Here is a 17,993-nt window from a genome sequence, read left to right on the forward strand (position 1 = left end):
AGTGTTCTACCGAGACTGGAGCAGGTACACTGTGACAAACATTTGGAGCGATCTATTCTAAACGCCCAGACATTCTTTAACTCAAGGTAATTCATCTAGCTTTTTCCTCTCTATCGGATAGAGACAGAAGACGGACAGACAGATCACAAGGGGGCAAAACAAACACACACTTGCATCAGCACAAGATCTACTGTATAATGGGCATGGAACGAATTGTTTACAGGTACAGACAATTCTCTGAATAAAATCACAATTGTCAGATACATGAAAGTACAACTCATTTTGTCCTGAATCTGAATGTGATCACTACTAAGTACAGGTATCATGGCATGCAAGTACTGTTACCTTCATAGAAGATTTTGAAGCCACTGTTGGATCTGCTGTTGTCTGTAGTGAACAGCAAATATAGGAAGTTGCTGGTACTAAACATAAACTGAGGAACCTGGGTTCCATTGAATGAGCCAATCAGAGGTGAAAGCAGGTTCGGCCCATCATGTACCTCCAGAAAGTCATAGCTGAGTTCAGTTTGAAACCTTCAAAAAATTGGAGAAAAAAGAGAAAATGACAAGTGCAAACCACATGAGAATTATGCTGTGCATTAAAAAAAAAACATTCTTGATAGGTCAGTGAGTCCATGGTCCACTTTGACGTATATTAATGGTTTTGTGTCTTGTAAATACCAGGGATCATCGTCATTCTTGCTATTAAGTGCCACTTTAAAACATCCCTTTTTCAATTTGCCGTAAGATTAATAATTCTTAAAAATTACATTATTAAAATGTAAAATTGAAGTTTGCCACGCAATATAAAAGTATTTATTTGCTATCCCTGTGTCAGAGATTTTTTCGCCAAAGTTAAAGATACGACTCGGCACACAGGAAAATTGTCTTCAATATCGGCGGAAGCGGACCTCTTAGAGCGAACGACGGTTGTTGCTCCGCGATCACACTCGAGCTCCCTTCCCGCCCGGTCCGGCTCCTCGGTAGTGATTGGTTACCTGTTTTAAACATTGAACCACCAGTACATTTTTCTGTCTGGTCTACATCGAATTAACATGTTGCAGAATTTGCGGATGGCCAATGTCGCCTGGGTGCGACGCAACTCGTCTTTTGTTGCTCAACCGCTGTTCCCGAATTATTCATTCCCCTTTTGTGACCGAGTTTCGCCTTCTCCCCTGTGGTCGCCCATCTGTATTGACGTGCTAATTGTGGACTTCAACAGCCCTCTGGCCAGATGGCCGGCGCCTTTGTGTGCAGGCATTTGGGGGTGCTGGATATGCACCCAAACGCTTCGATGTGCCCAAATAAATGAAACTTTAAACATGATACAATTTTGCTCATAGATTCCTCTAACACCCTGTCACTAGGCATAGATGGAATAAGAACTAATCCTAACAAAAAATGAATGACACAATAATAATAATCCATCCATCCATTTTCCGAACCGCTTGATCCTCACTAGGGTCGCGGGGGATGCTGGAGCCTATCCCAGCTGTCTTCGGGCAGCAGGCTGATAATGATAATAATGAATGCTGTCTCTCCTCTCTCTCTCTCTCTCTCTCTCTCTATCTCTCTATCTCTCTATCTATCTATCTATCTATCTATCTATCTATCTATCTATCTATCTATCTATACAAGGGTGTATGTATAGTCCAGTGGTTAGCACGTCGGCTTCACAGTGCAGAGGTACCGGGTTCGATTCCAGCTCCGGCCTCCCTGTGTGGAGTTTGCATGTTCTCCCCGGGCCTGCGTGGGTTTTCTCCGGGTGCTCCGGTTTCCTCCCACATGCGTGGCAGGCTGATTGAACACTCTAAATTGTCCCTAGGTGTGAGTGTGAGTGCGAATGGTTGTTCGTCTCTGTGTGCCCTGCGATTGGCTGGCAACCGATTCAGGGTGTCCCCCGCCTACTGCCCAAAGACAGCTGGGATAGGCCCCCCCCGCGACCCTAGTGAGGATCAAGCGGTACGGAAGATGAATGAATGAATGAATGAATGAATGAATATATACATACACACTTACACGCTGTAAGTTGTGCACCCCATATGATGCAGGTGTTCTACTGCATTGACTTTGATGTACAGACCTGTCAAAGCTGATCTTGATGGAGCGTCCTGACTCAGCTTCTAATACCCACTCACAACTCAGTGAGTCTTTGTAGTAGCCAGGCCATCCTGGGGAGAGGATGACCCCAGATGCACCTGAGTAGTGACCCCCACAGGGAGCTGGTTGGGGGGAAAAGAGTAAAATAATTGGAAAAAAATAGTTGTGGAAGGGGGTGGGTGGGTTGTGTGTGTAGATACAAAAGCATCATTCTATCCTAGTTGTGTACCTTCACATTTTGGAATGAGGCCGCTCCACATCACCTTGCCTTCCTCTAAATTGCATGAAATGGTGTCAGCACCCTGCGTCTTGATGAAGCCCTCTTCACAGACCACAGAAATGGAGCTGCCCAGTTGGAAGCTGTCCCCGAAGCGCCTGGCATTCAGTGGTATGCCAGGGTCAGGGCACTCATTACGCCCGAAAGCTTGTAATGAGGAGAAAGAGAGCACGATCTGGTTACAGGCACTCTTGTTTGCATGAGAAATGGCTTCTCTTTGAAGTGTGTAGAGATAAGCTAAATAGATGTAGCTGTCGAGAAGACAGCAAGAAACCTTAAACGGCTTGTTCTCCTTACACCTACTGTTGACAATGGCTGCTGAGTCTTGGGTCTTTGCCAATATATGAAAAATGTGTTATTGTACCTATAAATGAGCAATAAAAGCTGAGGACGGTATGTTGCTTTCCGCTGATTTACTCAAATGTTGTGCCTGGATGCAAATTACATGAATAAATGCATGTGATTGAATGCCATAACCTGCCATATTATATACAGAAAAACATGAGCATAAAAGAAACTTGCAAACATTTAATTTGCATTTTAACAAGAGCAATTTAATATTCGGCCCAGTTGGAAGTGATAAAAGGCAGTAAGACTATATGTTGATGACATCACTGTTATGAACAAACTGTGCAAATTGCCACTCACTGCTATAGGTGATGTTGAACCCTCGCCCTGACATTGAGTGATCAGCTTGAAACTCAAGCTGCAAGATGTTACTATTGGACGTCAAGTGGGAAGGAACTTCTCCTCCAGAGAAATGTCCCAAAATAGTGGCCCCTGATTGGTCGCCATCTTTGATGGTGAGGAAGTCATAGGGTGGTTCAAGGTCAAAGTCATTAAATGCCAGGTGTATTCTGGAGCCAGGCTCTGAGATTATCAACCAGACACAGTGGAGGTTGTTCCCATAGCCTTCTGGATAGTCGGGAGACAGCACAGTCCCCGTGGGAGCCGTGAAGTTGGAAAAACAGGGAACTGAATAAGAGAGGCAGGAGAAAGATGAATAACTCATAAAAAATAACATATCCCAGGTGAGGCAATTTGTTTTAACAGCAAGATGACAATGTCCATTTTCCCAGACCACGATCAGAACAGAACATTTTCTGAGAGTTGTAACGAGCTCGGGTAGAAAGTACTGTTCCCCTGAGTCTTGAGGCATTGGAGAAACATTGAGGCTTGCCTTACAAAACCATTGTTGGAAAACATGATGGGCAAAGGAGTTATGGAGTGTCGCAACAGACACAGTTAGGTCCAATATAACAAAACTAGAATTTGGACTACAATCAGTGAATTGAATTGAAATAGGTATGATGAAACACAGTAGATATTCGGGTTGCATTTGAGAAATCCAACGGATGTGTCCTATCTCCCGAGCATTGGCGTTGTGTTTGTGGGCCTTATTTTTTCCCTGCTTAACAAGGCAACCATTTGCTGGAAAATTACTTTGCCCTTTGACATTCTGTGCGTTGCTATTTACATACATAGCAATACATTGCCATTTTACTGCATTGTAATTAATATTTGAATAGCTTTCTGTCATTGTGAACTCTTCATTGTGAACACAAGTAATTGCTTCATTTGTTCACATTAAATGAAAGGCATGTAAAACTCACATATGCAGATGGGAATATTGGCAGACCACTGATTGTTGTTTTGACAGGTTATCATCCTCTCCCCAATGAGCTCAAATCCAAACTGGCACTCAAATCGCAGAATGTCTCCATTTAAAAATCCACTTCCCTCTTGGTAGCCATAGAGTGGTGTACCAGGATCACCACAGCTCTCTTTGTCAATTTCTGTGGGTGAGGGCAGAGGGAGGGGAAGCAGGAATGGAAATGGTAAAGCCAAGTACAGACGCTTGACGTAAGTTGAATATCTCCGACACTAAATCCAGGAAAGGGGAGTGTGAGACAGACAGACAAAATTGTGTGACAGATAGGAGGATCGATTGCTCTATGGACACAGCCATTGATCACAGCTATGCAATGGGAGTCAACACTAAACTCTTTATACCTTTGTAGTTGATCTTGAAGCCAATTGAGCCCACACTTTCATCAGATTGCAGATGAAGCCACATCTGATGAGACATGCTCACAATCAGGTCTGGGACAAAGCTCCCCGTTAGTCTAAAGAAACAAAACAGACATTAAAACAAACAAACAATGACAGAGGCAACTGAGACTTACATATTTTACATTCACGTGACGTAAAATGCTGGAAGCCAAGTAGGGTGTAATCCAATAGGTATAAATCATTAAAGAGGAAGTCAGTTAGACATGGCATTCTGATTAATATCACATTTGTAGAATATGAATCATCATCATCATCATCTTCCGAGCCGCTTGATCCTCACTAGGGTCGCGGGGGGTGCTGGAGCCTATCCCAGCTGTCTTCGGGCAGTAGGCGGGGGACACCCTGAATCGGTTGCCAGCCAATCACAGGGCACACAGAGACGAACAACCACCCAAACTCACACCCACACCTCGGGACAATTTAGAGTGTTCAATCAGCCTGCCACGCATGTTTTTGTAACGTGGGAGGAAACCGGAGCACCCGGAGAAAACCCACGCAGGCGAATTAACCCGCAAAATCCCTCCCTCAGAGGGGGGCCATTTTGCCTCTTGCTTTCGGATGAAAATTGTATCACAGTTGCTCAGGACTCAGGTCAACACTAATAACAGCTCAGTTTATAAACGTCACATGACCAAACTCAGAGAACGGGTGAGTCGAGATTCCTTGGGACCAATCCATTTTCAATCGACAGCAAGTGGCAAAATGGCCACCCACTATATGGATGAAACGGTTGAATTTTGGTGTGTAATTCATATTCCTCAATTGCAATTTCAATCAGAATATCACGTTGAGAATACTGGAGCCACCTAAAATATATTTTTGTGAAGAAAATTTGGGGATGACTTCCCCTTTAATTAATCAAGATTTTGAATAAGAATTCAACATTCACTTAATTAAGAATAAAGGCTGTTGTACAATTGCATTTGGTATACAAAATGAACTGGAGCACATATAACTAAATGAATCTCCTGAATTTATTACTTACACTTGGATTATTGTTTTAGAATCCCCTACTTCCCCTCCATCGCCAATCGTTAGCGAATCATATCCAATCTCCAAGTCAAATTCTTCAAAGTTGATCTGAATAACCTGGAGGAAGGACACCTTTAGTATTTAATAACCACACAAACACAGTAATACAGTAATCCCTCCTTTCTCGCGGCCCACAACCACCCGCTATAAATGAAAATCTTCAAAGTAGCGACCAATAAACATATTTTTTTTAAAAAGCTTTTTTTCCCCCATATAGATACAGTACTGTATATGTTACTCTGTGTGACTCGCTGTTGCTTTGCAGCTTCTCGCGGACCGTTTGCGGACTTTTTGTGGGCAAAAAAATATACAGTATATATATATATATATATATATATATATATATATATATATATACATAAACACACACACACACATATATATATATACTTCCCTCTTGGAAGTATAGACCTATATATATATATATATATATATGTATATATATATGTGTGTGTGTGCACTAAAATTATAAAAATATACTATAATAATAATACTAAAATTATATATATATATACATTTTTTATGAATATGTTTGAAAAAAATCAGCGATGCACTGAAGCCGCGATAAACGAACCGCGAAATAGCAAGGGATCACTGTATACCGTATTGTCCACACAAAAAGGCGCTGCAATGTATAAGGCGCACCTTCAATGAATGGCCTCTTTTTCGGGCACACTGCATTATAAGGCGCATATAATAGAAGCTACAGTTGTGGCTGCTGTTTTATTATGCATCCTTTAGATGGAGCTATGCTAAAGGAATACAATGCAATACAACACAGCTTTATTTATATTGAGCTTCCACAACCGCTGCAGCTGTAACGAAGCGCTTTACAGAATATTTGAAATACTATACTACTTCCAAAAAATCTGAATATTGAGCCATACTGCATGTAAGGTTTATAAGATGCACTGTCGGCTTTTGAGATAATTGAATGCTTTTGGGCGCACTGCATTTGTGCATTACAGATTAAGCATCAAAATCCACCTGTTTTTAACCATTGCAGCGGGCAGTCATTTAGTCAGTTGCTGTCACCTGAACATTACATAAAAAAAAAAGAAGCACTCAGGTATCAACCCCAGGAAAGAGCTGAGCCATGATTGCTCATTACCTGAGCCCTGATGTCATTTTCAGTCGACACCAATTGACAAAATGGTCAATCCCTTAAAATGGATAGCAAGGTGTACCTTTAGCCGCTTAATTAATCCACACATGCAATATTCATAAGAATGCTGTTTATTCTAGTAGGAGTGCATATAACATATTTTAGATAAGGTTTTTGCCTGAATTTCCCTTTCAAATGCTTCTCTTCAGAGATTGATCAATATCTTGAGTGATTTTATCAATGGTGTTATGTTGCATTTTCTGGCTAAATGTCGTAGCAGAAGCTGTATCAATACTTGGTCTGGTGTTTCAGAATTAATCCACCCATCCATTTCTGATATGCTTTATCCTCACAAGTGTCGTGGGGCATGCTGGAGTCTATCCTAGCTGTCTTCATACAGTTGGCGGGGTACTCCCCGAACCGCTTACCAGCCAATCGCAGGCCACACAAAAACAACCACGCGCACTCACACTCACCCTCATACCTAGTCAAGTCAAGTCAACAGTATTTATAGAGCACTTTCAAACAGCCATCGCTGCATACAAAGTGCTGTACATGGAGCGATTTAACATACACAATAAACAGTAAGACGAATCGGTAATAAAGGTGGTAAAAACCACCAAGCAGTAAAATCAAGAACAAATCTAAGTCATGCTGAGTCGAACGCCAAAGAATACAAGTGAGTTTTGAGGAGGGCTTTAAAGATGGGCAGCGAGGAGGCTTGCCGAATGTTCAGTGGGAGGTCATTCCAGAGAGAGGGACCAGCAACAGAAAAGGCTGGATCCCCTCTGAGCCTCAGTTTAGTTCTTGGTACTTCTAACAAAGACTGGTCCACAGACCTGAGGCCCCGGGCAGGAGTGTAGGGGCGGATGAGCTCAGAGAGGTAAGGTGGCGCGAGATAATTCAGAGATTTGAAAACAAAGAGGAGGATCTTGAAAATACAGTGCACTCCGCTTAATAGAACACCATTGGGCCGAAGCGCTTCTGTTCTACTAAGCGGAGTTTCTATTAACCGGAGACACTTTATTAGGTACACCTTCAGACACGTCGACGACCAAGTTATGCACGCAGAAAAACCCCTGCTGACGAGTTAGAAGAGATATTTCGACTGTGGACGTCCATATCTTTAAGCAAACAACAAAACAACAACTTTAATCAACTTAAGTCAAACATCTCAAATCACGAGAAAAATTTCGTTACTTTTGTCTGGAAACAGGAGTCCGTAATTTTGCGGTTGACTTCCCTCTCAATGCGCTGGATAAGAGGGAAGTCCTGGAAACCGCGGGCGTACCTTCTGAGAATCCGGCAATGAATCGTATCGTCTGAGTATGTCCTTCTTATCCGCAGGTGATAGCCCTCGTCTCTTGAATGAAGTTGAAGCCATTGTGACGTGCGTGTGTCTATGTGTGGAGTGACGCGTGCTACCTGTTACTGTATACGGCTAGAACTACCGCGTTTTCTCGCGATAGTGGTACAGTATCGCGATATCTACACTTCGAAAACCACTAGTTTACAATGTTCATTGCTTACGGCCTGTTCTATTAAGCGGAGATCTGTTCTACTAAGCGGAGTATCTTTATAGGAAATTGCATTAGGCAAATCCGTTCCAGAGCCTTTTGCTCTATTAAGCGGATTACTCTATTAACCGGTGTTCTATTAAGCGGAGTGCACTGTAACTCTAAAATGAATGGGGAACCAGTGAAGGGATGCCAGAGTAGGAGTTATATGCTCCCTCTTACGAGTACCGGTCAAGAGGCGAGCAGAAGCATTCTGGACCAGCTGAAGGCACTTAATGGAGGACTGGCTGACTCCAAAGTACAGAGCATTGCAATAATCCAGCTGGGATGTGACAAAGGCATGAATTACTGTCTCAAAGTGTTCATGTGAGAGGAGAGGTTTTATTTTGGCCAGCTGTCTAAGGTGAAAGAAACTTGATTTAACAACAGCACCAATTTGCCGATCGAGTTTGAAATCACTGTCCAGTTTAAGGCCCAAGTTTGAGACCGTTGATTTCAGATAAGGAGACAGGGGGGGCCACTGGGACCAAACAATATCACCTCTGTCTTCTTTTCGTTGAATTTCAAGAAATGTTGTGCCATCCAGGTTTTGATTTCTTCCAGACAGGATAGGAGTGGCCTTAATGAGAAGGCGTCTTTCTTGGTCAGGTGGACATAGATCTGGCAGTCATCTGCATAGCAGTGGAAGGGAATACCATGTTTCCTTAAGATGGAATCCAATGGGAGCAGATACAGCGAGAACAGCAGAGGCCCCAGAATTGAGCCCTGTGGAACACCACATGACACGGGGGGCAGTGCGTGACTCAGAGCAGCCAAGGCTGACACAAACGGTCCTGTCAGCTAGATAGGACCTAAACCACTCAAGAGCACCGCCGCCAATGCCCACCAAGTGCTGCAAACGAGTCAGCAGAATACTGTGATCCACTGTATCAAATGCTGCAGTTAAGTCCAATAAAACCAGACACACGTGGTCTCCAGAGTCATTTGCCAAGAGGATGTCATTAGAAACGCGTAACAGGGCTGACTCCGTGCTATGCATCGTCTTGAAACCTGACTGGAAGACCTCCAAGATGTTATGTTCATCCAAGAAAAGTTTCAACTGCATGTGCACCACTTATTCCAGAATTTTGGAAATGAAAGGCAGTTTGGAAATGGGCCTGTAACTTGACAGCACATCTGGATCAAGACCAGGTTTCTTGATCAAAGGTTGGACCACAGCATGTTTAAACTGTTGGGGAACTACACCAGAAGAAAGGCTGCTGTTGATGATATCCAAGACCGATGCACCAACAGCGTGGCGGAAGAGAGTCGCAAAGGGAGCCAGATGGCTTCGTCTGGCGAACTACATCCTCCAAAAGCGCCAAGGACACAGTATCAAAAGAATTTAGTACAGCTGAACATGGAACATGGACAGAGGTGTCAATTCATTGTTCAATCAGCCTGTCATGCATGTTTTTGGAATGTGGGAGGAAACCGGAGTACCCGGAGAAAACCCACACAGGCAAGAGACATGCAAACTCCACACAGGAAGGCCGGAGCTGGAATCGAACCCACAACCTCAACACTGTGAGGTCGACGTGATAACCACTGGGCAGGCCATCAGACTTAATATTTGTTTTAAATCACTCTACAGTATTAATTTATTAATTCACACTATTGGAGTGTCACTCAAAGGCATTGCACCGCATGAGCAGTTTGAGGTTATGTGCCTTGAAAAGTAACATCAAACTTAAATTTCTCCAATAACCAGTTTTAATTTCCAATCTGTGGTGAGATGCAAACCTTGGAAGGAAGATGCAATAAACCGGTCAATTTATATTGAGCAAACATAATCACGTAGTGGGTATCTCCACACTGCACACCAATGGAACTCATGCTACTCAATGGGGCATGAAACACATACACCCCATCAATTAGGGGAGCACAATGACTTTTAAACCTAAAAATAGAAGCAGTGCACTCAAAATGATTTACATGTTCTCAAAATGATTTACATGTTCGATTGCCTCCCTGTGTGGAGTTTGCATGTTCTCCCCGGGCCTGCGTGGGTTTCCTCCGGGTGCTCCGGTTTCCTCCCACATTCCAAAAACATGCGTAGCAGGCTGATTGAACACTCTAAATTGTCCCTAGGTGTGAGTGTGAGTGCGAATAGTTGTTCGTTTCTGTGTGCCCTGCGATTGGCTGCCAACCGATTCAGGGTGTCCCCCGCCTACTGCCCGAAGACAGCTGGGATAGGCTCCAGCACCCCCCGCGACCCTAGTGAGGATCAAGCGGCTCGGAAGATGAATGAATGAATGTTCGATTGTCTACAAACCATCTAATTTATATGAATTCAGTCCAGCAATTGTTTCCATATATTGCCTTCAGAATACGTGCATCAAGAGCGAACCAGGGCAAAGTACAGCCCGGGGTAAGATTCAGCCTCTGACTGGCCCTAACATTAACCCGGAAGTCAATGTTTAGTGTAAAATAGCAGGTGCTTTTATTTTTAAAATCGTGCTTTGATTTTGTGTCCATGCATGTGGATGTTGGCACAAACGAGGTAGCGCATAAAAGGTATGGCTGCAGTGTTGTAAATCTTTACTGTATTTTGCAACTTTTTGGACGCATCTAGCAAGTAATTTTTCAAAAAGAGACTGGCAAAAATGATAAAGGGTCCTAGCAAGATTGTGAATTTATGCATGGTGGACAGAAGAAGACCAGAATCTGTCTGTTATAAGTAATCACTGTAACATTTTACATGGCTGTCAATAAGATTACACTTCCCACTTGTTGATCGATAGATTTGGTGCACAAAATACAATTTTAATTGTAAAGATATAATTTTATTAACTGCATGTACTTTAATTATATTTAAAATGTGGATTCCCTCATTTTAAAAACATGGACTACAATCTTTACACACACGTCGAAATTTGTTGGAATAAGACAGCATGATTGTTTTCCTAATTTCATTGAAAATAAAGCGGAGGTCAACATGTTGGCTTGACCTTTGACAAAATGTTCCAGTTTCTCATGCGGCACATTTGCTAAATTAACTGTTCACCCCTGATCTAGAGATAGCCCTACTGTGCCGAAGAGAGGCTTGGTAAGAAAAAAAAAACTATTGACAGGGACAACATCTTCAATCTCACAATGCTTTGAAGCCAAATTCTGCTAGCTTCTTTGCGGCACATAAGGCAAGGCTTGCCTCCTAAATCTTGCAACAACAACAGCAATACCCCATAAGTCAAATCACATCAAATCTTGACTGCTAATCGCATAAGCCTTTAACAAACAGTGCGTGCAGCCAATGTTGCATGCATGCATGCACGCACATAGAAACACACACATACGCACACACACACGCCGCTTCAAACAAATATCTTTCAGAGTACAACAAACGCTGACACTCGCATCTCTGCATGTTATTTCAATGCACAAATGAAATATGTATTGAATGCAAGGAAAATGTAGGTCAAAAAAATTATTATTATAACTGAGATCATGTTCTTGTACATGTGCTCCACTGCGGAATCATTTCAATGTTAAAAGCTTCATTATCTCAGTACAATTTCATATAAAAGCTTTGCCTGCCTTGATTTTAGTTGAAAGTAATGTTGTCAAAAAATGTACGTCACCTCTGTTGATGACAGACATATGATGGCGACTTGATCATTGTTATCAGTCCACTCTCCAGCCGTGCGGAAAAATTCAGCACAGTATCCATTCATAACACGAGAATGATGACCATAATAACGCAAATGGATCAACTCCCTTCTGGCAATGGTTTGTTTTCCTAAAGGGATGCTGCTACAATGCTTGCCAGTCCGAGCGAATTGGACGTGCTTAGCCCTCTTCTGCTAATAAACAACAACACACTCACTCAGCTGACACCCTTGGATTTATGGAAAACTGGACAGAATAGCAACTGCGGGCCTGATCTGATGTAGGAGAACAGAAATGACCATTCGGAAAACAGCTTTGCCCTCTTAATATTGGGGACAAGCAGGTCTAGTTCAATCATTACATATCTCAAATTGTGCTACCCCCGACAATTGAGCTGAATTGCTGAATTGCCAATAGCCAACTGCAATACAATGCACTCTTGCTATGTACATTAATTTGACAGTTTTGTTGAAAGACAAAATCGAACATTGCTTCCTCAAACAGATTTTCAACACTGTACCTCCGTCAATCTCTTTAGATTGGTTAAAAATCTGTAAAGATAAAACCCACACCTGTGGACTGACCAATAGTGTAGATGGGGTCGGGGGGGACAAAACAAAACATTAAATTGACCAAATAATGGTCACTGTTATCGATAATCGTGAGACTATTTGGCTGGACCCCGTTTTCACTTTTTAAGCGATATTTGACCACATACACATTAACTATGAAAATGCATCGCCACATCTTGCCTCTGCAGTATGTACACTGTTATGGTGTCTTTATGGAGAGCCTCCACGTTCAGAATAATGTGGCTGTTATTTGCAACTGCATTGTTGTGGTTTCATTAGATGCAATAAAACAAACAATGCATATCAGATCAATCCAAGTTTAGAAAATAAAAAGACAAGAAAAGGTTTAACAGATATCCTCTCTTAGTACTACCTTGTTTGGATCACTGGCAGTGACGATCCACAAACATTGGGAGTTACTCTCATATTGGATGGGGAAGTTAGGAGATGTGAATGTTCCCGAAGGTCCCAGTAGATTAGACCCACAAGTTTTCACTGCAGCAGAGTAAGAGGTAAGATGAAATAAAAGAAAATCGAAAGTGAGCCTAGAAATGTTACATTTCCCTAAAAAAAAGCAAGATGAAATAATGTGAATGAGGTAAAGTAATAACTCTTGTGGAGTAAAGTGACAGAAAAGTAATTTAGTGTGAGCACAAAGTTGGTCTATTACTAACATAACCATTAATCAAATTCTGAAAGTTGCTCCAGGTATTGTAGAACAAACACAGAGAGGACATTTTAAATTAGAAAAGCAACAGGCTTTTGTTCATAATTAACAAGAATTTACTTTCCTTTGCATGTATAGAGTCGATATCCAGAGGCAGTGCCTAAATCAATGTGTTGTATTTGTTCTTGAGATGCCTCTCTCACCCTTGCAGACGGGCCTGTGGTCGCTCCAAGCTGCAAAGACTTCAGCGACACGCTGGCAGGTAATCGTTTTGGAACCCTGCAGCACATGGTCTTCATGGCAGATAAATTGAATGGTTGCTCCGATGCTGAGAAGATAAACATCATTAAGGCCTGAAAACCCAATCAATTCCTCAGAAAGTGACTCCTGATGAAATGTCAAATACATCACGCCAATGATTACACATGAACATCAGTCATTATATTTTTGTCGATAAATAATTTAACAGGGATGGATGTAATGCCACTCCATTGTTCTTTTGTGAGTCATTCAAAAACGTTTCCCTTGATCATCTTTTTTTTGTGTTTGTGTATCAAAACGCCATGTCTTGCAATATGACATACTGTATAACAGTAAAAATCCAACACGGTCGGAACTGCGAGCCATAGATTGTGATATCGTGCATTTTAAGATTTCTATTCTCTTGACTCAACAGAATTAAAAAAAAAGAAACAACAACTCTGTTGGAGTTGGAAAGAACTCCTTAATTTAAACTGGAGGGGCATCGCGTTACCTGAAGTCTGAGCCAATCCGTCTGCCATTCTCTGGCTCTCCTGGGTCAGGGCAATAATTCGACAGCTGTTTGACTCCTCCTTCATTCACTGAGCATCAGAGAAAAGGAAGATATTGACATTAACAAACGTTGCACTTCCATAACATCTGTGCAAGTAGAATGGTAATACCAGTGTGACGATTCTGTGTGTGCGGCTGCTAAATCAAAATAATCTGGTTTGAGAAAAATTGGCTCCATCTTTTTTTTTTGTCACATTTTCAAAGTTCAGCTAGTTGGCAGCAAAGTTGTGAATGCACACTTCATGATTGTGAACCAACGCCAAATGCATCTCTTCTACCTTAAATATACAAAGTAGAATGATCAAATGTGGATTTCCACATTTTTTCCTCAAGCAAGAAAGAAAGAAACATGCAGAACAACAAGTCCTGACAAAAAGTAAAAATTCCAACAAATGAAAAACGTTGAACAAGAAAACTTACTCAAAGACAGTTTGTTCATGTTGTCCTTGCCTGGTAACAATTTTACCCCTCTGGATTTAAGGTCTCCAGAGCTTTTCACTATTTGAAAGTGACACACACACACACACACACACACATACACACACACACACACACACACACACAATCATTGGATAAAATAAGTTACAGTAATACTGTTTCAATACAATACAAAATATTGTTATTGATATATCGCCTTTACAACAGCTGAAGCTGTAACAGCGCTTTACAGAATATTTCGAATGATATAAGAAAATATGATACAACAGAAAGAACACATAAGACAAGGATACAGTACTTGTATGTCTTTCCCTGGATATTATGTAGGCCTATGAGGAAGCATATGGACACCACAACTTAATTGCTACTGGTGGGCATAATTTGCAAAAATGTAAACGCCCTTCTATATTCCAACATGTTGCAATAACTGTACTGCAGCGTAAAACTATCTCAAAATCTATGTTATAACTCATCATCACAATCATGAAATCAGAAAGTGAATTATTTTGCCATCTTAGCAGAGTCATTGTAATAATGCAGATTGAAGGGATGAATTACATACGAAATCAATTAGGCGCCCCAGGACTACATTGCAATAATTAATTCAACACAGTTGTGGCATGATTTTTATAAAGGCCAGGTGATGCAATCTGCTGTCACCATTTTGAAGCATACAAGCAACACAAAAGAAAGGAATGGTAGAAAAAAAAAGTTCAGAAATCCTGATGAGCACTGTAGAATCAATAAGTATTAGTGAAAAGGTCAAATTAAAAAGGTACAGTGCTGTGTACCGTAATAGTATTTGCTCCCTTCCTGATTTCTGTGTTCTTTGCATATCCAAAGGTTTCAGTTCATCAAAAATTTCAATATCACACAGAAACAACCAATACAAAGTGCATTGTCTAAATGCCAACTTAATTTATCAAGGCATAAAAAATAAAAAATAAAAATCCCAAACTACCTGCCCCTGTGTGAAAAGTAATCATCCCCCCTTGTTAAATCACAAAGCAACTGTGACGAAGGAGTTTTGAAAAAGCTGAGTACAATTTCACAGGCAACACCCGAGCACCAATATTTGTTGAATCAAGAAATCACAGAAATAGAATGTTTAGACAAAGTGGCTCCAAGATCTCAAATGCATCATGCCACGATCCAAATAAATTCAAGAAGCAATTAGAAAAAAAAGTTATCGAAATCTATTAGTCTGCAAAAGGTTATAAAGTCATTTCTGAGACTGTGTGGCTTCAGCAAACCACTGTCAGATCCATTTCCACAAATGGAGAAACAGTCGTACACATTCCCAGAGGTGGTGAGCCAATTAAAATTACTCCAAGAGTCTGACAACAACTCAACTAGGAAATCGCAATAGAACCTAGAACAACACCCAAAGAACTCCAGGCCTCACCTGCCCCAGTTCAAGTCAGTTTTCATGACTATGGCATAAGAAAGACACTGGCCAAAATTGGCATAGATGGGAGGGTTCCCAGGCCAAAACCACTGCTGCGCTGAGTTTCTCCAGCAGGCCGTTCTATACACGAGGGCGTAAAAGCAGTTCTGAATGATCAGGAGGCTCTAGAACCCTCTTCCTCAACTGGCGGACCGCGATCCACGACCGGACCGCCGACCTCCTCTGTCCGGACCGCCGACCTCCTCGGTCCGCACCTCCTCTGTCCGGACCCTCGGCAAATTGTATAAAATTTATAAATTGATTTTTACGTTATACATTTTATATTTGTGGACTATAATCTGCACATTACCACGATCGCTTGTTAAAATTATCCGTTGTATTCTTTGCGTGCACTAACAGATGTAATGCAGAGGACCGCGGCAGCGCGACTTTGTGTGTATAATATTTGACTCACTCGAGACCCTGCCTGAGCAGGGCATGTTAGCATTAACGATGCGCTGATTGGTTCCTCTGAACTTAAGGTGTGTCCATACATCAGCGTAAGCATATACGATGCGCTGATTGGCTCCTCTGAACTTAAGGTGTGTTCATACATAAGGGTCAGCACACATTCAAAATGCATGATTGTGTCAGGAAACCGACGCATTCGCGACGCCACATTGTGCTCACAGCTTCAGCCTAGGAGAGCCGCACACAGAAAATTAGACAAAATGAATCGCGGGAGGTTTCGATTGTGTGCAGTTCTGCTGCCGTCTACTTTGCAGCTGTTTAATAGCAGAACACCGCAACATGGTAAATGAACATCCCAATGGCGTCGTCAAATAATATTTGCATGCCTCAGACATTGCATTCACCTATAGTGGAAGAAAAGCACTGCACATTCCTGTGCTCCCTTGTGTCAGTATTTAAAATGGTTCTTAACTCCTGATATATTTTTTTAAGTGATTTCAGAAGGGATGTGACTAGGTGAATTGTACAAATGAAAAGGATATTTTTGTTTTTATGTTTAGTATTTATTTTGGTAAAATTAGTATTTTGTTTTGTTTTTGTTAAATTAATGGGAAAATTACAACTACTGTTTAACAAAGTTAAAATAAAAATGTCTTATTTCCCTAAAAGGGCTATTTCTATTATTAAGCAGGGACAACTTAACAAAATAAAAGAGTTCCTGTGCCTCAACACAATACCCCTCATTATTTGCTGTGTACTGGCAAAGTGAATAATTGTTATTTTCATGCACCCCATTATTGGTTGGTTGTGAGGAGTGTTGATTTGTATAAGCTTAGCTTGACCATACTAAATGGGCATATTGCCCTGATCCCCATGACCGTCGTGCATGGGACCGGACCTTGGTCTTTTTAAAAAAAAAAAAAGTGGACCGACAGCATTTCTAGTTGAGGACCACTGCTCTAGAACAGGGGTGAGCAACTCCAGTCCTTGACGACCCCCATCATGCACACTTTAAATGTTTCCCTTCTCCAACACACCTGAGCCATTTGTAGTGCTTATCCTTGACCAGAATTGCACATCCTTGCACGAGATCAAACCTAGGTTAAGTACAGCCCAGGGACCACATCAGCCCTGCCCTCAGTCTCTGACTGGCACCTCACAGTGACCATGAAGTCAAAGTAAAACATAAAACACAGTATCTGGTGTTTTTTTTTTTTTTTTAAATTGTGCTTTAATTTTATGTTCACATTTGTGGATACTAGTCCACAGGAACTATCAAGCAAGAGCAAGACTTCTTTGGAGTGTTGGCAACTTAGTAACATTTTCACTACATTGAGTGCATTTTCCGACCCCTGTGATAACTTTTTGCTCCCCAGAAAAGAGACTACGTAGCTAAAATGACAAGAGGGGTCCTAATGCGAGGAACATTCTTTATTCCTGCACAATGGAGAAAGGTTATTATAAGTCATGAGTGTATCATGATAAATCATTTTCTATAATCTCATAATTCCCTCATATTTGGGAGTCTTGACTTGGAACTGCCAATATGAGTTGGCGGTTGGTGCCCAAAATTAATTATATTAATGTTAGGGAGGGGCCAGCCAGGCAGCCTCCTCAGCCAGGGTGCTCTATTGGGGTCACATCCAAACCCTAACAATTAATGTAAAGAGGTCATTTCAATGCCAGTTTAACATTTATAATTTATATAAGGTTATACCCATATTATAAATAATACATGTCGACACAAGTACAAATTTATTGAAACCGGACAAAAGCTTCTTCTCAATATATTCAAAATAATATAGACGAAGTTGTACGTTGGCCTGGCCCTCGGTGTCGTGATTCTTTTTGTGACCAACAGGTGGCACTGCAGGGCTCTCCCTGCAGCTGCACA

General features: G+C 41.5%; 1 protein-coding gene and 1 long non-coding RNA gene across 9 annotated transcripts in view; one reads left to right on the forward strand and one right to left on the reverse strand.

The window, feature by feature from the left end:
* The window catches only part of LOC127600226 (CUB and sushi domain-containing protein 3-like), a 782,730-nt gene that overhangs the window by 575,991 nt on the left and 188,746 nt on the right, over positions 1-17,993 (reverse strand). For all 8 annotated transcript variants that reach the window (XR_007962299.1, XM_052064574.1, XM_052064571.1 and 5 more), the window contains 11 exons: positions 14,224-14,301; positions 13,745-13,832; positions 13,194-13,318; positions 12,697-12,818; positions 5,435-5,538; positions 4,390-4,502; positions 3,990-4,172; positions 3,025-3,351; positions 2,329-2,523; positions 2,083-2,221; positions 346-533 (listed from right to left, as the gene is read on the reverse strand). Coding sequence is in view for 7 of the 8 variants with exons in the window: in XM_052064574.1 (XP_051920534.1) it covers positions 346-533; positions 2,083-2,221; positions 2,329-2,523; positions 3,025-3,351; positions 3,990-4,172; positions 4,390-4,502; positions 5,435-5,538; positions 12,697-12,818; positions 13,194-13,318; positions 13,745-13,832; positions 14,224-14,301 (1,662 nt within the window). In the remaining variant the exon portion in view is untranslated. The remainder of the gene's footprint in view (positions 1-345; positions 534-2,082; positions 2,222-2,328; positions 2,524-3,024; positions 3,352-3,989; positions 4,173-4,389; positions 4,503-5,434; positions 5,539-12,696; positions 12,819-13,193; positions 13,319-13,744; positions 13,833-14,223; positions 14,302-17,993) is intronic.
* The window catches only part of LOC127600376 (uncharacterized), a 257,704-nt gene that overhangs the window by 41,494 nt on the left and 198,217 nt on the right, over positions 1-17,993 (forward strand). The window lies entirely within an intron of this gene.

The sequence above is a fragment of the Hippocampus zosterae genome, chromosome 5 (genome assembly GCF_025434085.1).
Source record: "Hippocampus zosterae strain Florida chromosome 5, ASM2543408v3, whole genome shotgun sequence".
Taxonomy (NCBI): domain Eukaryota; kingdom Metazoa; phylum Chordata; class Actinopteri; order Syngnathiformes; family Syngnathidae; genus Hippocampus; species Hippocampus zosterae.